General features: G+C 42.8%; 1 protein-coding gene across 1 annotated transcript; it reads right to left on the reverse strand.

The window, feature by feature from the left end:
* Positions 1 to 7,882: 7,882 nt before the first annotated feature.
* LOC147019128 (uncharacterized) lies at positions 7,883 to 11,678 on the reverse strand. Its single transcript, XM_085900114.1, is given in 5 exon segments — positions 7,883 to 8,475; positions 8,751 to 9,184; positions 9,285 to 9,754; positions 9,894 to 11,431; positions 11,528 to 11,678. Coding segments are annotated over 5 exon segments (3,186 nt in total).
* Between the last annotated feature and the right edge of the window lie 5,448 nt (positions 11,679 to 17,126).

A 17,126-nucleotide genomic window follows, 5' to 3' on the forward strand; every position in this document is an offset into this window, starting at 1 on the left:
GCCTGGACACTCCATTGTCTCAACACAACATAAATCCTCAAAAAACCTACCAAGGTAGAACTTACAAACCTATACATTACTTCACAGTCATCGACTGAGAATTCCCCATCCAATAACACTCATTAAACTTTGGGACATCATCGTTGAACAAGAAAAATTATACTGCGCATCCTGAAGCTCACCTGGATCAGGAGCAACAGTCACTAAAACCCGCCGCAGACTCGCTTTGACCCTGATTTTTTTTATAATACCATGAACAAACTTTGGTACATCACGGGAGATGAAGGTTGTGGTCAAATTTCATTGAAATTGTGTGTAGTTTAGGAGATGAGAGCAAATACCTATTTTGGGGGGCTCAAACCCCCCGTAGACCTCCCCAGACCCCTTTTTTACTTTGGTACATCACGGGTGATGAAGGTTGTGGTCATGTTTCATCAAAATTGTGTGTATAGTTTCGGAGAAGAGAGCAAATACTTATATTGGGGGGTCAAAACCGCACATATAGACCACATTAATGAGCACAGATTTTGATGTCATCAATAAACCTTCGTTAGGCATCAGATATGAAGTTTGTGGCCAAGTTTCATCAAAATCGTGTGTTTGGTTCAAATGATAATGACTGAAGTGTTGACAGACTCACTGACTGACTGACTGACTCACCCACTCACCTTCGGACACTGCTCGATCGCATAAGCTCACTGGACTAAAGTCCAGGTGAGCTAAAAAGGACAGACCCAAAAGTGTCCATTTGTCATTCTTCTTATTCTCCTTCTTTTCTGACAGCTTAACTTGGTTTAAACACTCATCAGCTGCATTTTATAATAAATCAAAAATACCCTTTATAGCCAAATCACTTGGTCACTGTTATGTCCAAATATCAGATTCCATGCTGAAAAGGTGCCTGATATATTTCCCAGATGAGAAATAAAATAAATGAGGAATGAATAGATCAATAATAAACAAGTCATGAATCAATTAATTGATGAATCAAAACATAAAAAATACTGTTTTGGCAAAAGCACATCTTCACTTTTGTCCCCAAATTTCAGCTTCACAGCTCAAAGGATGGCTGAGATGTCACCCGGACTTATGCAAATGGTTTTCATATTTTTCCCCGAAAATGTCAAATTTGATGTCTTTACATTATGCAAATACAAAATTGTAACGTAAAACATGTTTTGCTGCACTCATTTTTTTAAAAACAAATCAAATAGAAAATTATTTTAATTCTTCTGAGGATAAAGGGCGTTCTTTTTAAATGTAACATCCACATTATTGCTTCATCCAACAAGGATGACAAGCGTGGAAAGAACATATTTTGAAACCAGAAGGGCAACTCCGTAGAGCGCACACCTCTGCCACGCAATGCCTGATCCCCTGTAATACATCGGGCCCAATACCTTTTTGAAATTTCATGTGAGATATCGTTTTTGGCCCTGTTTCTCAATGGTGAAGAATCACTTTAATAATTAAATACTTCTCATATCGAGATCCGTATTCGGATCTTCACCAAAATCTAATAAGTTCGTCCTTGTCACAAACCCAACCTGCCCACTAAATTTCGTCGGAATCCGTCCACAGCTTTTTGAGATGTCCCGCCCACAGATAAACAGACAAACAAGCAGACAGAGAGGGGTGAAAAGATAACCTCCTTCCACCTTCATTATCGGAGGTAATAAACTTTCCTGAAAAGAAGACAAAAATGTACTCGTCAATCAGCAGTGTTTTGTCAATGAGCATGAAAAGAGTTTTTCATGAATTTTCATCTTCAAAATACATCACAGGGGACATGGAAAATCGTTAATAGTCTGAAAACATTAGCTCAGAACTTGTGTAAAAATATAATAACTTGCAATGTCCATTAAGATATTGTGTAGTGATGCAGGACTTTCAAGATGATGGATGAATGCTGACGATGCTTTTCACGCGTCCACTGTGTGTGCGTTTTCAGTGACTCGGTTCTGCCAGCCGGGCACTTTTAACCTGTCGTAGCTTGTGCGCACAGATGTCAACCGATAACTTCAGCCAATTCTCAAACAGTCTCAAATCGTTGAAGGCAAGTTTGAAGTCAAGTCTCAATTGTCTTTGATGGCAAGTGGTCAAGTCACCTTAGTATAGCTTCAACTTGTGTCAAGTCCCACATTTAATTATAAACCTAGTTGGGGTACAAGCTATCAAGGAATTAAGACAAAGGACTTCATTTGTTGCAATGTGTATCCTGAAAAGCTGTTACTCGAGTTTTCATTCGGCAACTTCATAAAGTGGACGGTTGTGCTTTGTTTCCAGCAAAATTAAATTTATATTAAATTTACTTCTCATATCCAGTGTACTTCTCCTTGAACATAATATGTGCATGAGATGAGTCAGTACTTTCAGCGTATGTTTAAATTGTTTACACGTAAAACCAAAGCAATCAATGTGGAATGGCAATGGAGATTTTCATAATTTCCTTGTACTGTATGTTTATTATGTACATTAAAATGAAACATATAATCAGGAAGGGGGAGGGATGCAAAGCAATTTAGAAGTTGATGGGATGCTGCGGAAGAAAAAAGAGGGTGGTGCACTGGAGAAAATGAAACTTAGAACTTATCAACTTCAATTGTTGTCATGGGATAATGTACAATTATTGATAAAGGCGTGATATCGTCACCATGCGCACGGCGGTTTGTTCATATCCTTATTGTTTAACGGCCACAATAATTCCCACATTATAGTGGGGTTGACTGGGGGAAAGCTTGTCCCAAGTTTTCACGAACTGGTTGGCCAGGCCTGACATTCGACTTGGGGTTATGCAGGGATTTGTCATTTGTTCAGGGTGCCACCGACAGCTCACCTACACTTCGTGAAGGTCACCGTGGGATATTTAAAGTCCACCAACTAATGCTGACAGACATGATTCCAGCTCGACATCAATCTGAGAAGTAGCACACATTGATGAATCACCCCGCCTGTGAAGCAACAGGATGATGGAATGACAGCTGCGTCGGGATTCAAACCCAGGCTCAACAATTTAAAGGAGAGTGTGAATAGCTCGAGGCCATCCTGACAGCCACCGTGTTAATATTCTTATCATTGGACAGAACTGACTGATTAATTTGTGGTTTGAATAATTTTGACAAAAAATATATGTTGGATGACATGGAGGCTGGAGTCGGGATTGGAGAAAAATGTATCAACAATCTAAGGTATTCTGATGATACCACTCTTTTGGCAGAAAGTAAAGAGGACTTGATGAAACTGTTGCAGACAGTGAAGAAGGAAAGGGAAAAGTCTGGTCTTTATTGAAACCTCAGGAATATTAAATTATTGTCAACTGTGAAGATCGACTTGTTGAGAAAGGGAGTGTTCCATTACCAATCAGCATTTAGAGTGCTCGCCAAGTGGCTCAGTTGAATATGTTGAATTAGAGTTGAATTAGAGCAGGTCATTGAAAGGATCAGACCATATATGATGTTGTTCTCCTCCTTTTCCATTTATAAGTGGTAAGGTCCGATTGCACCAATCTTCTGCCCTGTCTGGACCACAAAACTCCACCTCCCTCTGTGTTCAGTGAACTCCCTCCATTCTCCAGCCACCCCACCTTATAGATATCCCTCCTCACACAATCTCCCAATCTCAACCATGATCTATCTCTTTTCCTCCGACCTTGCTCTCAATATATTCCTTCTCTTTGCCATTCTTTCTTCCCCCATCCACACCAACTGCCGGCCCATCTCAGCTGGCATTTCACCAATCTCCCCTTCAAGCTCATCTTCACACCAATCTCGCTCGGTTCATCTATCCTCTTTCTATCCACCTTTGTCGCTCCCACAATCCTCCTGACCCAGTTGTTCTTGCAAACCTGCAGCCTCTGTTGTTGTCTCTCTGTCAGTGCCACTGTCTCCAGGTCATTAAGGTAGGCCAGCATTACACATGACATCAGAACCTTCCTTTTTAATTATTTTTTTTTCTGTCTGCCATTACTCCCTTCACCTTCCTCCACACATGCACACCCACCTGAATCCTCCTCCTCACCTCTGTCTCCGACATCATCCCCGGTCACTCCCCCCACCCCCCCCCAAGATGCTCAAACCCATTTCCCTGCCTGATCTCCATCCCCTCAAACCTGATATTCATTTATTTTCTCTGCTGCCCAATCCATATCACCTCAGTCTTCTCCATACTTGTATTCAGCCTATGCTTCCCAAATGCCTTCTTCCACTTCCCCGATAACTCCTGCATCTCCCGCCTCCTCTCCACCACCACAGCCAGATTGTACGCATACAACATCCTCCCCATACTACCCCTCAAGCTCACCTTCCAGATTACCAGCTCCATCACCATGATAAACATGAGTGGGCTGAGAACTTCACTGCCTCAAACCAATGTTCATGCTGAACTCCTCAGACATCCCAGGACCAAGAAAAACTCTTCCCTACATTCCCTTGTGCATCCCTTCCACCAACCTGACTTCTGCCCCCAGCCCCTGTACTTCACCGGGTCTTGAACATCACCCTTCCCCTTCCATTTCGGTGCAATTAACCCAATCCACCACTCTTCTGGAATTGAACCCTCTCTCATACATAGGTTCAATAGCCTCTTTGTCCAATTTACTCTCACTCCTGCTGCAATTATCATCTCTGAACACATCTCATCAATGCCTGGTGCCCTTCCCTTATTCATCCTCTTCAATGCCGTCCACACTTCCTCTTCTGTGGTCTCCACCATCTCCACTTTCCCTCTATATAACACGGTGGCTCCAGCTCGCCCTTTCTTCCTTCCCAGTTCAACAGCTCTTTGAAATATCCTTCCCACACCTTCAATACTGCCCCCTCTCTGTCACTCTACTTGCCTCCCACGCCACAATACTTAATCACTGCTCCCCCCCCTTCACATCCTTTCCATCATCATCCCTGTCACGAGCCAATTTATATATCATCTTCTTCCCACCATCCTCTTCTGACTTGTTGTACACCTCCTCTTCCATATCATCCCTCGCCTTATCCACAGCTCTCCTTTCCTCTTTCTAATTTTGCCCACACAGCTGCAGCAACCCTGCATCTGGTTGTTTTCCTCTGTCCTTGATCTTTTCTATCCTCTTACACACCTCTTTCTTTTCACCAACTGCCTTCGCTACTTCCTCCCTCCACCATACCTGGTTTCCATCCCGAGATGATGCACCCTTTCCTGACATCCTTCCACACAAAACTTCTGCAATTCCCCTAAAAACCTCTCCATACTTCTTCCACTCCGACAACCTTCTGCTTCTTTGCGAAATTGCTCATACCTTGCCCTCAGTCTCTCCTACTCAATGGAGACGTTTCCCCTGCACTTCCTGCACCAAATAATCTTCAGACCGCTGTTCTTAACCTCACTCCTTTTCTTCATCCGTTCCACAAACACCACAAGATTTTGCTGGGTGGTAACATGCTCTCCTGCCACTGGCTTACAATCCTTAACCGTCCACAACCATTGCTTCCTCACCACGACCAAATCCAATTATGTTCTATGTTTTCCACTCCTGTCGGTAATCTTGTTGCTTTCCCACTTTTGAAAGAATGAACCAGCTATGGCCATGCCATTGCTCTCCAGCAGCTCCACCAGCTCTCAATCCTCTCTATTCCTCATTCCCCACCCAAATTTACCAAAACATTCCTCTTCACCTGGCTCTGCTACTCCCACGTGCGCATTATAGTGTCCTATAATGTACAGCATCACCTCCAGCTCAACCATCTCCATCATCCTCTCCAGTGTGTCCCAGAATTCCTGCTCCTCTGCCCAATTCCTTCCTGTTTGTGGCCTATATACTGACATAACACACACCATTTGCTTCTGTATCACCACCCTTGCCATTACTATCCTCCCCTCCCATCTTTCCGCTCTGACCATCTGCTTGCTGATCTCTTCCGATTCCATTATTCTCACAGCATCACTCCTTCCATCTCCACCCATGTGCAACAGCTTATATCCTCATACCAACCTCCTCACCCTGTCCCCCTTCCATCTGGTCTCCTGCACACACAACACTTCCAAACTCCTTGTCTGCATCATCTCCACCACTTTGACCCCCCACCCCTGATTGATCAACATTCAGACTGCCTAGCCGGACCTCACTTCTGAATGTTGGATAATTTGGGACATTCAGGTCATCAATCAGCAGCGGTAACTCTGTCCTTACATAGTCCTTAGGCTATTTTTCAGGAGGCTTAAAATGAGTTTTCGTGGCCAAGTCTGGCATATTGGATTTCTTGATCTCATTTTGTAGGTTTATATAGTTGAAAAAATATTAGACCGGGGAACCTTCTCAAAAAGTGTCCAAACAATGAGAAAAATGGCATTTTCCAAAATGCCCACCATGAATTTTCACAAAATTAATTTTTAAGTTATCTCAACTTCTAAACCTCCGAGAAATAAAATTTAGTCATCTAAACTTAGGTTTTTGGAGTCAAGGAATCCAATTACATACATTTCAACTACCTATATTCATTTCTTTTTGTCAAATAAGTCAAAATGGAGGCATTTAAATGCCAAATACCATTTCATAATGGATATTCTGGGATAGTGATACAATGCTGTTTGTATTCATTTTCGTATTGCCGTTAAGTTCCAGATTGACATACTCCATATTGTTCAATGCTGTTATAATCACCGATTGTTTTCTTGAATGTTTTATGTCAATATGACTAAGACGAATTCAACAAAAAGTATTTATTCTACATTGCAGACAAATAACTCGCAATCATATTTACACTAGCCCACCGGCAGGTAATCAAACAAAATCATCTGTGTACCGGAACACGCACTCATTTCGTGTAAGTGTTCTGTAGAATATGTACATGCATTCTTCCAATGTCTAAATAATGTATTCATTCAATGTCACTGTCGTCACTTGTGGCAACATCTTCTGTGTTGCAGCAGTCGTCGCGACACATGCACACTACCATACACGCATGTCCTTGTTGTCTGCATCGACATCTCTTCGTGCTGCACGGAGTGGAAGATTTGCAAGAACACTTGACGAGATCCCAGCACTTTACGAGGTGCACGTGGTTGGGACATCCAAACAATGGATATGTCGGCTCGATGTACACCCAACCGTGGCCATGCGGGGAAGGGGCTTCTCTTCCAAATAGCAGTCTGATAGTTCGCTTGGCGGATATGCATAATTGCGTAGTCATGGCATGGAGGTAGCTTGGTGATATCTGTTGTGTGTCTATTCCATTTTTCACTGTGTACATCGTTTGTGTTGCTACGTTGTGAAGAATGGTACAGGTGACGTATCGCCTTCTCTGTCTGCTTCAGTGTTTCATCATCTGGATCAAAGTTCTCTCCAAGTGTCTTCATGGCCTGGCAGAATTCGTCATTTCCTTCCAGAAGGTTCAGTGATTATTTCTTTCCATGTCCAGCGAATCTACTTGTGGAATCACATCCACTGAATGCATGCATTCCAGGTAGACCAGCACATACATCAGGACCTGGATTTTCAGCAATACTCGTCACGTTGATGTACGACCACGCCTTGTTCTTCTGTACTCTGAAGAGCAGTGGTAGTTGTTCTTTGGAACATAGGAAAACCGACAGCACCAAGACATCTGTATCAGGTGACCTGATCAGGATTGGTGTATCGCTCTCCAAGCTGGTATGTTTCACATGCAGGAGAAGACGGGTGTTGGTCATGGTCACATGTGAGGTCATCTTGTGGCACACTAGCATTACATCCTGCATCACTTCTGGCAAAGCAGACGCATGTCTCGCCCGATGTAACATACACTGTTCTGTTCGCGAGCAGTGTGACAAATTCACCATCTCCATCATTTGTCCACGTCTTCAGCAGGAACGTGAGGAGCTCCTCCTTGTAGGGTCCACATCGTAGAGCTTTCTTATACTGCTTGGGGACTGGTTAGTTCCCAGACTTGATGCTGTTGTGGAGTATACCTATGACGTCATCTCTCCGTGCATGCTCGGCATGCTTTATGGAGACCAATGGATATGTATCCACAACCCAGTGAACAATGGCTGCATTCCCTGTTCCTTTAAGCAGCAACTTGAAAACCTGCAGTACCAGATGATTGTACGTGTTCTTTGGATCCAATGACTGCAGTACAGCCATAGTGTCTACTATGTGTGTTGTGTTGGGTTGCAGAGGGAGTGGTACAGTTTCTGCTTCATCTCTCGGTATGTGCAGCAGATCTGCTTTTACTGCACTTAGCTTGGCACCGTCTGGGTCTGCCAGAGATCTGGGAACACTCGTCAGTTCATATGACAACAATTCATCACGGTTCACTTTACCTCTCTGTCCACAATCATACAGCTGTGCGAAGACGGCTGTTGTTTCTTTGTGATAATCTTTCTTTGTGACTTCCTTGGTTTTCTGAGTGAATGACGCAAATGTTCTCCGTTTTATCTTTGACAGAGGATCGTGGAAGTCTACATCACCATCTGGGTTAAGTCGATCATTAGCAAATGTATGAACTTCCTTCAGTCCCACTTGTCCTGCAGTCAGGAGATCCGTCTCGATTCCAGGTGTTGCATGTTTTCCCGAGGCAACATGGGTGATCACCTACTGGATTTTTAACAGTTGCCGTCACCTTTTGTACGACCTCTTCATCATGCTTGACTTGGGCTGTTGAGCCATCTTTGTGCGTCTCAACTCCAGCTCTACTCATACCACTCAAATCCTGACTATATTGGTAGAACTGTGCCTTGTCAGCCGCAGTCCATATCCATTGGTTGACGTTTTCGTGACGTCGGGTTTTTTCCTATCAAACCTCCACTGGTCTTTGTGTCTCTGTTGATCGTAACTTCTATCGTCTGGTCATGGGCGATTCTGCTGAATGCATTGCCTTCTTTGTGCTGAACTGCAAAGTTTCCAGCTTGGAATTCTTCGTCGGCATCTGGATGTGTTTCTGGCATGCATTTCATCTGCAATATGTACACTGGCAGGTAGCAGCTGTAGTTGGTGCCGTCATAGGCTACCATCCACGGCGACATTTCTTGCAGGCATTCCAGATGCATAAGCCAGTTGCCTGTCCTGGTTGAACGAAGGAAGCACAGGAGAAGTCCGACCATGTCAATGAACTCGGACCAGAACTGGGCATTTGGACCACATGACTCTGTGAAGCAATCAAATTCTTCCTTCAGATTGGAGAAATCTGCCAATGAAATCAGATCCTCAACGGATACTAGTGAGTTCTGCCCGGAACTGTGACACCGACAACTGAAGTTCAGGGGATTCTGGTAAATCCTCGTCATTCCGCCACCTCAAATAGGCCTCCCATCGAAGACGCCACATCGCTTCATACCCTGTCTTCAATGCTTTGATGCCTCGATTGTAGTGTCGACCACTCAGCACTTGATCAACACTGCCCACAACAACAACGCCAGATTCTACAAGGATATCACGCAGTCCAGCACTTCCATAGCGACAGCCAATGACATCCATGTGTTTCAGACCTGTATGGAATGCTCCGAGTCGTAGAACTATCCGGTGAAGGTCATCTTTCAGGTGTGGATTGTTGCTTACCTCTACTGCTCTGGCATACACAGCCTGGTCAATGGTCACAATCACTGACGGTTGTCCGTCCCCAGTAGATGTCTCGTACGTGTAGTCCACTGTGTCAACCACGTCCATGGCATGAGAGAGGACTGTCAGAACAGTGGCCAGGTCATTGGGCGACTCATTGATGACCGGCATGTACCCAACATTGTGAGGTAGACAAACATCATCACTGCTCTGTAACATCTGGTTGGTGCGGCTCCAGCCAGGTACTACCTTTTTCACAGAAAGAAACACAGGAAATCTACATATATGGGATGCTATATTATACAATGGACATAACGAGTGTACATTATAAAGACTATATTATTGAGGACTTTGTTTCAAACTTGAAATGTATGATCGAGTTACATACCTGATGATATATCTCGTCAGGGGTCGACAAGTCTGGTTGAAGACGTGCTAACAGCCATGCCATATCCAAGTCATGTGTCCCGTCAAGCGACATGGTGGCAGTTGTAACAATGGTAGCTGCATCAACGACACGGTCTGGCCCACATCGAGGTGCACATGGGTCATCAAGTAGGGCCCTCTCAACAAATGGTAAGGACCTTGGTTTTTTCATGTGTGTAGGCCTCTCAACCCCTGTGCTATTTTGACGTTGGCTCTTCGGTTCAGACTTGGCCGTGATAACTCTGGCTTGCAAGATGATTCCGTTGGTACAATGAGTTGTGCCGTGACCGGATGGTATCTCTTCACTGAAGTCATTGTTGTCAAATACAAAAGACACTGGAACATTTTTTACAATATTCGCAGGTAGTTTCTCTTCTCCATCATGCTGACGAAGTTCACCAATAGCTGTTTCGATCTCCTGCAGTTTACTCCAAGAAACTGTGTGGCCATAGCCATTGAGCATAGTTACAAGGTCTGTTCTACCAGTGACTCTGCGGATTGCCATTGCGAGAGCCACATGTTTTGGAGTGAGCACACGGCCATTCCTAGCAGCATACAGAATGTCCTGGCATATGGACATGACTTTCGTCTCATGGGTTTCATCAACATCAGTGTACTCTTCTGTATATTCACCACGACCGGACAAGATCCAGGATATCATATTAAAGAGTACAGGTGGCGTCATGGACTTTGCTTTGGCACGTGTACAGTCGTCTGGTGTTGGTGGCCATTCTGTTTTCACCACATTCTTTAGTTCACGATGAATTTGCAAAGCTAGAATGAAGGCATCGTGCATGTGTGTTGGGACATCACTTGTTGATGAAGTTATTTCCTTCTCGAATTGTTCTTCTTGTAACACCGTTGTCACTGCTCGGAAATCGTGCACTAATTTTCCGACATCAAGCCCAGAATTGAAGAGAAGTTGTGGCGCATTCTTCTGGGGCTGGTTATGGAAAACCAGTTGGTCTCTGAAGTGCTTCACTTGCTCTTCCTTAACATGTTTGATCAAGTTTGGATGTTGATCTGAATCAACTTGGTGTTTATTGAGAGATGCAGCATACAAATTGCGCACAGTACCCATGTCCCACATGACCACATCTTCAACTACATTCTTCTGTATCAAAGAAACAATGTCATGAAATGCTTCAGTAGCTTCAACAGAACCACTTGTCATCGGATTCGTCACTTGACTCCTGACAACTTTGATGTACTTGTTATAACAGGAGTCATGTTTTAGAACATCACCAGCAATCACATCATCGCCACCACGTGCACCACCACCTAACTGATACAGAATCCGCGTGTCTCCTTTTGTTTGGGCAGCTTCTCTCAACTTCTCTACTGTAGTCTGAAGTGTGATTGGTTTTGCTGGGTGTAGTTTGCGACGATCTTGTGTGTCTTTCACGAATTGTTGTTGACAAATAATGCATTTATCTCAGTCTGTATGGGGTGCAGAAGAGCGTGCGAGTCTTTTTTGCGGCGAGCATCCTTGGCCATCATCTGTGGTAGTCGCATCGGCAGCTCTTTTCCTTTCGACTATCGAAATCCCCTTCCCTTATGAGTAGGACTTGTAGCAATGCTGGTGACGGATGATACTGCATACTTCGACTGGTAATGGATGAGTTCCTTCAATGTACGGACGTAGTTGATCATACACATGGTCTTTTAGTCGCTTTGCAGAATCACAGTTTTGTCGAGGCTCCTTCTGTGAAGGTTTGTTCCTTCCCTGGTGCAGAACTGTACCCATGGCAGACACACTCATCCCATTTTATGTTCGCCATACCTGCAAATATATAAATAGTGTATAAAATATAATATATTTCCACACTATCTTTTAAAATCGCTTTGGATCGACATGTGTCGCAAAATATGCATGTTTGGCACTAAAATGGTGGCCTTTTTGATTTTTTTCATAAACAAATGAGCAAATGTTGTTGATATGTAGTTAATTGGATTCCTTGACACCAAAAACCTAAGTTTAGATACCTAAATTTTATTTCTAGGAGGTTTAGAAGTTGAGATAATTTGAAAATGAAGTTTGTGAAAATTGATGGCGGCCATTTTGGAAAATGCCATTTTTCTCATAATTTGGACACTTTTTGAGAAGGTTCCCCGGTCGAATATTTTTTGTACTGTAGAAACCTACAAAATAAGACCAAGAAACATAATATGCCAGACTTGGCGACAAATTTTTTTTTTTCAGAATAGCCTAAGGACTATACAAACCTGCCAGTCTCTGCCATTGAAAGCATCCCCATAGCATGATGCTGCCACCACCATGCTTCACAGTCGGAATGGTGTTAGATGGGTGATGAGCTGTGCTTGGTTTCCGCCAGACATATTGCTTTGCATTCTGGCCAAAGAGTTCATTTTCCATCTAATCAGACTACAGAATGTTTTGCCTCATGCTCTGAGAATCTTTCACGTGCCTTTTTGCACTCTCCCATAAAGCCAACATTTGTGAAGTGCTGCAGAGATTGTTATCCTTCTGGTAGGTTCTCCCATCTTAGCCAAGGAACTCTGTAGTTCTGTCAGTGGTCATTGGGTTCTTGGTCACCTCCCTGGCCAAGGTCCTTCTTCCCCAGTTGCTCAGTTTGGTCAGACAGCCAGCTCTAGGAAAAGTCAGGGTTGTTCCGTATTGTTACCATACAAGCCTGGTGTTGGCGCAGTGGTTAGGGCAGCGGCTTGGGATCCAAAAGGTCCTGAGTTCAAGCCCCGTTGGGCCACTGAATTAATACACCAGGGGGTTGACTCAGCCTGTCATCCTTCCTAGGTCGGCGAAATGAGTACCAGTGTACTGGGCCGGTGTATACCCGGTTAAAATAGGTGTACCATATCCCTGTGTCGTAAGAGGCGACCAGGGTTGCGTCAGGAAGGGCATCCGACGTAAAACATGTGCCAAATCACTATGCGGATCATACGGATGATCCGCTGTGGCAACCCCTCACGGGAGCAGCCGAAAGAAGAAGAAGAAGTTCCATATTGTTACCATATCCTAACGATGGAGCTCACTGTGCTCTTGGGAACTTTCAACACTCTAGAAATTGACTTATTCCCTTCCCCAGATCGATGCCTCCTCACAATTCTATCTCAGAGTTCTAGGGACAGTTCCTTGGCCTTCATGGTGGAGTTTCTGCCTTGCTGTGCACTGTTAACTGTGGGACCTTATATATAAAGGTGTGTATCTTGCTAAATCGTGTCCAATCAATTGAATTGGCCACAGGTGGACTCCAGTCAAGTTCTGGACATCTCAAGGATGATCAAAGTAAATTGGATGCACATGATCTCAATTTGGAGTGTCATAGCATAGGGGTTGAATACTTATTGATGCAAGACATTTCAGCTGTACATATTTAATTAATTTGTATAAATTTCTCAAACATGTTTTCACTTTGTCATTATGGGGTATTTTGTGTCGATTGGTGACAATAAACTTAAATTTAATCAATTTTCATTTCAGGCTGCAACACAACAAACTGTCACAAAAGTTGAGGGGTGTGAATGCTTTCTGAAGGCATTGTACACCCGAACACAGACTTCCCCAAGAAGGAACACCCCCTTGGGGAGGGAGTCAAGTAAAACTGCTACAACCTCCATCATTGAACCTCCATCATTTATGCATATGCCTGGTGTTGGCTTAATGGTTAGGGTGGTGGGCTTGGGGATCTTAGGATCCTGAGTTCAAATCTCGCTCGGCTGTTGAATTAATCCCAGGTGGGGTTGACTTTGTCTATCATTCTTCTGAGGACGGCATGAAAGCACCAAAGTTTGGTTGTGATTGGATAAGTTACCACCGAATGTATAGTGGTCAAGAAACCATCAGACAGACAGACAGACACCAAATTGTGTATTTTAGTAAGATCACAAAATCATTTTATCGCGTCGGGACTTTCACGGAGCCAAGTTTCTACGATTGAACATGAATGTCGATGACATTGTTTGAATAAGTTTGTTGTTACTATGTTGGTAAGACTGGTGCTTGCCACTTGGACATGATGTGCTCTGTGCTATCTGGAGAGTGGACATTCCCTTTCACTTTTGTGGAGAAAGATACACAACCAAGCCGCTATGAACTCAAGCAAGCTGCAAATGTGCACAACACCGTACGTGTGGTCACTGAACAAATTGCACACGCCAATGACTGAAAATAATTTACCATTTATTTTAAACCCCGTTTTGATTCAATGTTTACTCAACACTTATTTTCCCAACATTGTGAACAAGTCCTTATAAACTCATGTCGCATGTAAGTTGCAAGGAAGCCGCAAGTCCCCAGACACTAAGTGTGTCTTAAGTCGATTTCATCGAGTCCGAGTCGATTCACAAAATTTTGTGACTTGATTCCGATTTTCCAACTTAAGTCCCCATCTCTGCCAGCGTGATATTTGGAAGTGAAATGGTCTTTTTAACATAATTTTCAGCATTTAAAACAGAGTGGAAATTTCATGATGGTTAACCATAAGTGTTGTGTTCCTGTGCACAAAGCAGACTCACAAAAATATAGGAAACATGAGAAATGTCAGTGAATGTGAGGTGTCTAGTTCCTAATAAGCAAGCAAGTGACGGGAGCGGATTTAAGCGTGCATGCACGCACACCCATACACACACACACACACACACACACACACACACACACACACACACACACACACACACACACACACACACACACACATTTTGCAGCTCTGGTAGGTACCTTTATGGATATGTGAAGGAGTCTGGTGTTGGTGCAGCACAGTCTGGGTTGTTCCAAATGGCCTTCTCCTTTGCCAAAGTTCCTTGTGTGTCAGTGTGTATCTGCAATTAGGATGTTTGTGAAACGAACTGTCACTTCAACAATATATTAATGAGAAATAAGTCTTATGAAAAAGTTCTAAAAAAAAAATAGTTCAAAACTGATAGCATTATAATTTGAATTGACACAAACATAAAATTTACTGTTATTTCATTTAATCATGTGTCAAAATTATCAAATCATAAATGGATAATTGAAGCATGCAGGATTCATTTGATGAAAACATTTGACTAAATAGGGGTATTGCAAGGTTAAGCCTCATGCAAAGGGGTTGTTGTGTTTTGCAATGTAATATTTGATTTGAAATCTTTGCATTTATGCAACCACAAAATGATGACATAAAACAGGTTTTGCTGCCTTCATTTTGTAAAAGCAAAGCGAAACTCAAAACATTCCTTTAATGCTTATTAAGATCATGGGTATTATTTCAAAAATAAATCCTCTTTTATTGCTTCATCACTTTAATCCAACAAAGATGACGAGCAGAGAAAGAGCATATTTAAAAATAACTTACGTGCAAAGAAGATAATTATGTACTCTTGTCAATCAATGGTGTTTTTGCTTTAACATGAAAAAAGGTTTCGCAAAATACATTACAGGGGACATGAAAAATCATTATTGTCTGCAAATATTAGCGAAGAACTTGTGTTAAAAAATAAAAGAATTTGCAATGTTCATTGAGATATTGCGGATTCAGAAGGTAAAACTCTGCTATGGACAGTGTCTTAACTGCAGGTAAAATCATACAGGTGAACTTTTTCAGGTGAAATGTATCTTTTGTATACTTTTCTCCACACTTAAAAAAAAAAAAACAGGGGGATATGGTAATTTGCTCTGTCTGTCTGTCTGTCTGTCTGTCCATCCACCTGTTATGCTGTCTCAAACAGTTGTGCAGCTATTCACCAAACTTGGTAGTTATGATTACCACATGGCATGACAGTGCAAGAACAGTTTCATTCAGGGGTTTGGGTCAAAAGGTCAAACACCAAAAAATGCAATTACAGGCACATTTTAAAACATTTTGGAATTAAACTTTATATATGTACTGGTAATCAGCATTCGAGGACATATTAAATATCGAATGATTCTTTGGATTTGACTCCCGATCTATGCCCACCGGGTGAGGACCTTTTCTCATAAGGATAGAATCGGGAAAATGGGGGGGGGGGGGGAGAAACCTCAAAATTTGATATTGGGTCATTCCTGGTGGAACTTTTTGGCCTTCTTTAAACTTTGCTTTAGGTGGGAAGCATGGATATCTGTGATGGTGCATCATCGACTTCGCTCTCATTTATATTTGTTTGAGTGGAATCTAAGGGAACTGTCATGCTGGTGTGTCATGAACATGAGAGAGCACCCTTTATTCAAATCCCTTTCCTCTCGACTTTCAGAAAGCATTTGATAATGTATGACATCGGAGGTTGTTAGCTTAAGTGAGCACTTGTTGAGTGACTGGTAGACTAGCTACACCTGGATAGGAAACTTGTTTAGTGGTAGGAAGGAAAGAGTCAGGCTATGAATGGGAGTATGTCTGGCTGTGAGCATGTAAGTAGTGGGGTTAATTAAGACCAGGGACCAAGGTCTGAGGGTCAAGAGGATGAGAGATAGGAGGGTATTAAGGAAGGGGTCTTTCAGTCGGAGGGTGGTTAATCAATGGGATGCTCTCCCCAGAAAGTTATTGGCAGAGGAGGGGTGTACAGGTTTCATTTGGAATTACCATCAGTACCAAGATGCATTGGAAATAGAGGGGTATGAGGATATTGGCAGGGTTCGTCGGTAGCTTGTGTTTGGACATGTGATGGATTCTCGGGTTGGTGCAGCACACTATGATATGCCAAATGGCCTCCTCACGTGCTGAAGTTCCTTGTGTATATTGCTGTCAACAGGATGAGTTTGTGAAAATAACTGCATCATGGCAATTATTTATAATTGAGAAATGCATCTCATAAAACGGTGATAAAGAAAAAATGGTTCAAAGTGATAGCATCGTAATTTGAAGTAGATACTTGCGATCACCAAGGGTAAGCCTCCTAAAAAACACCAGGCTCCTAAAAGGTCATCTCTGGATACAAAGCTGAGTACCGGCATAAAGGGGGGATTTAATTTTACATCTTTCCCCTTGTCTGTTTTTGTGACCGAGTGGAGACATCTCAAATTAGGATTTCGTTTTACGTCACTTTTCATTATCTCATGATTTGATTTATTTTCATAATCACTCATTGAGTTGTATTCATTGTCTATCTTTGATTTCTTTTTATTAAACTGTCATTTGTTGAAGTTATTTGTGTTCGTTTATTTGTTGTGGGTTCAAGGATAAACCTCAAACAAAGGTTTGAGGACCTCTGTGGTCCAGCAACTGTCCGGATTTGTGTGACAAATTCTCATTGGAGAATTCGTCAC

The sequence above is a fragment of the Eptatretus burgeri genome, chromosome 10 (assembly GCF_056783735.1).
Source record: "Eptatretus burgeri isolate ZD-2024b chromosome 10, Ebu_testis_v1, whole genome shotgun sequence".
Taxonomy (NCBI): Eukaryota; Metazoa; Chordata; class Myxini; order Myxiniformes; family Myxinidae; genus Eptatretus; species Eptatretus burgeri.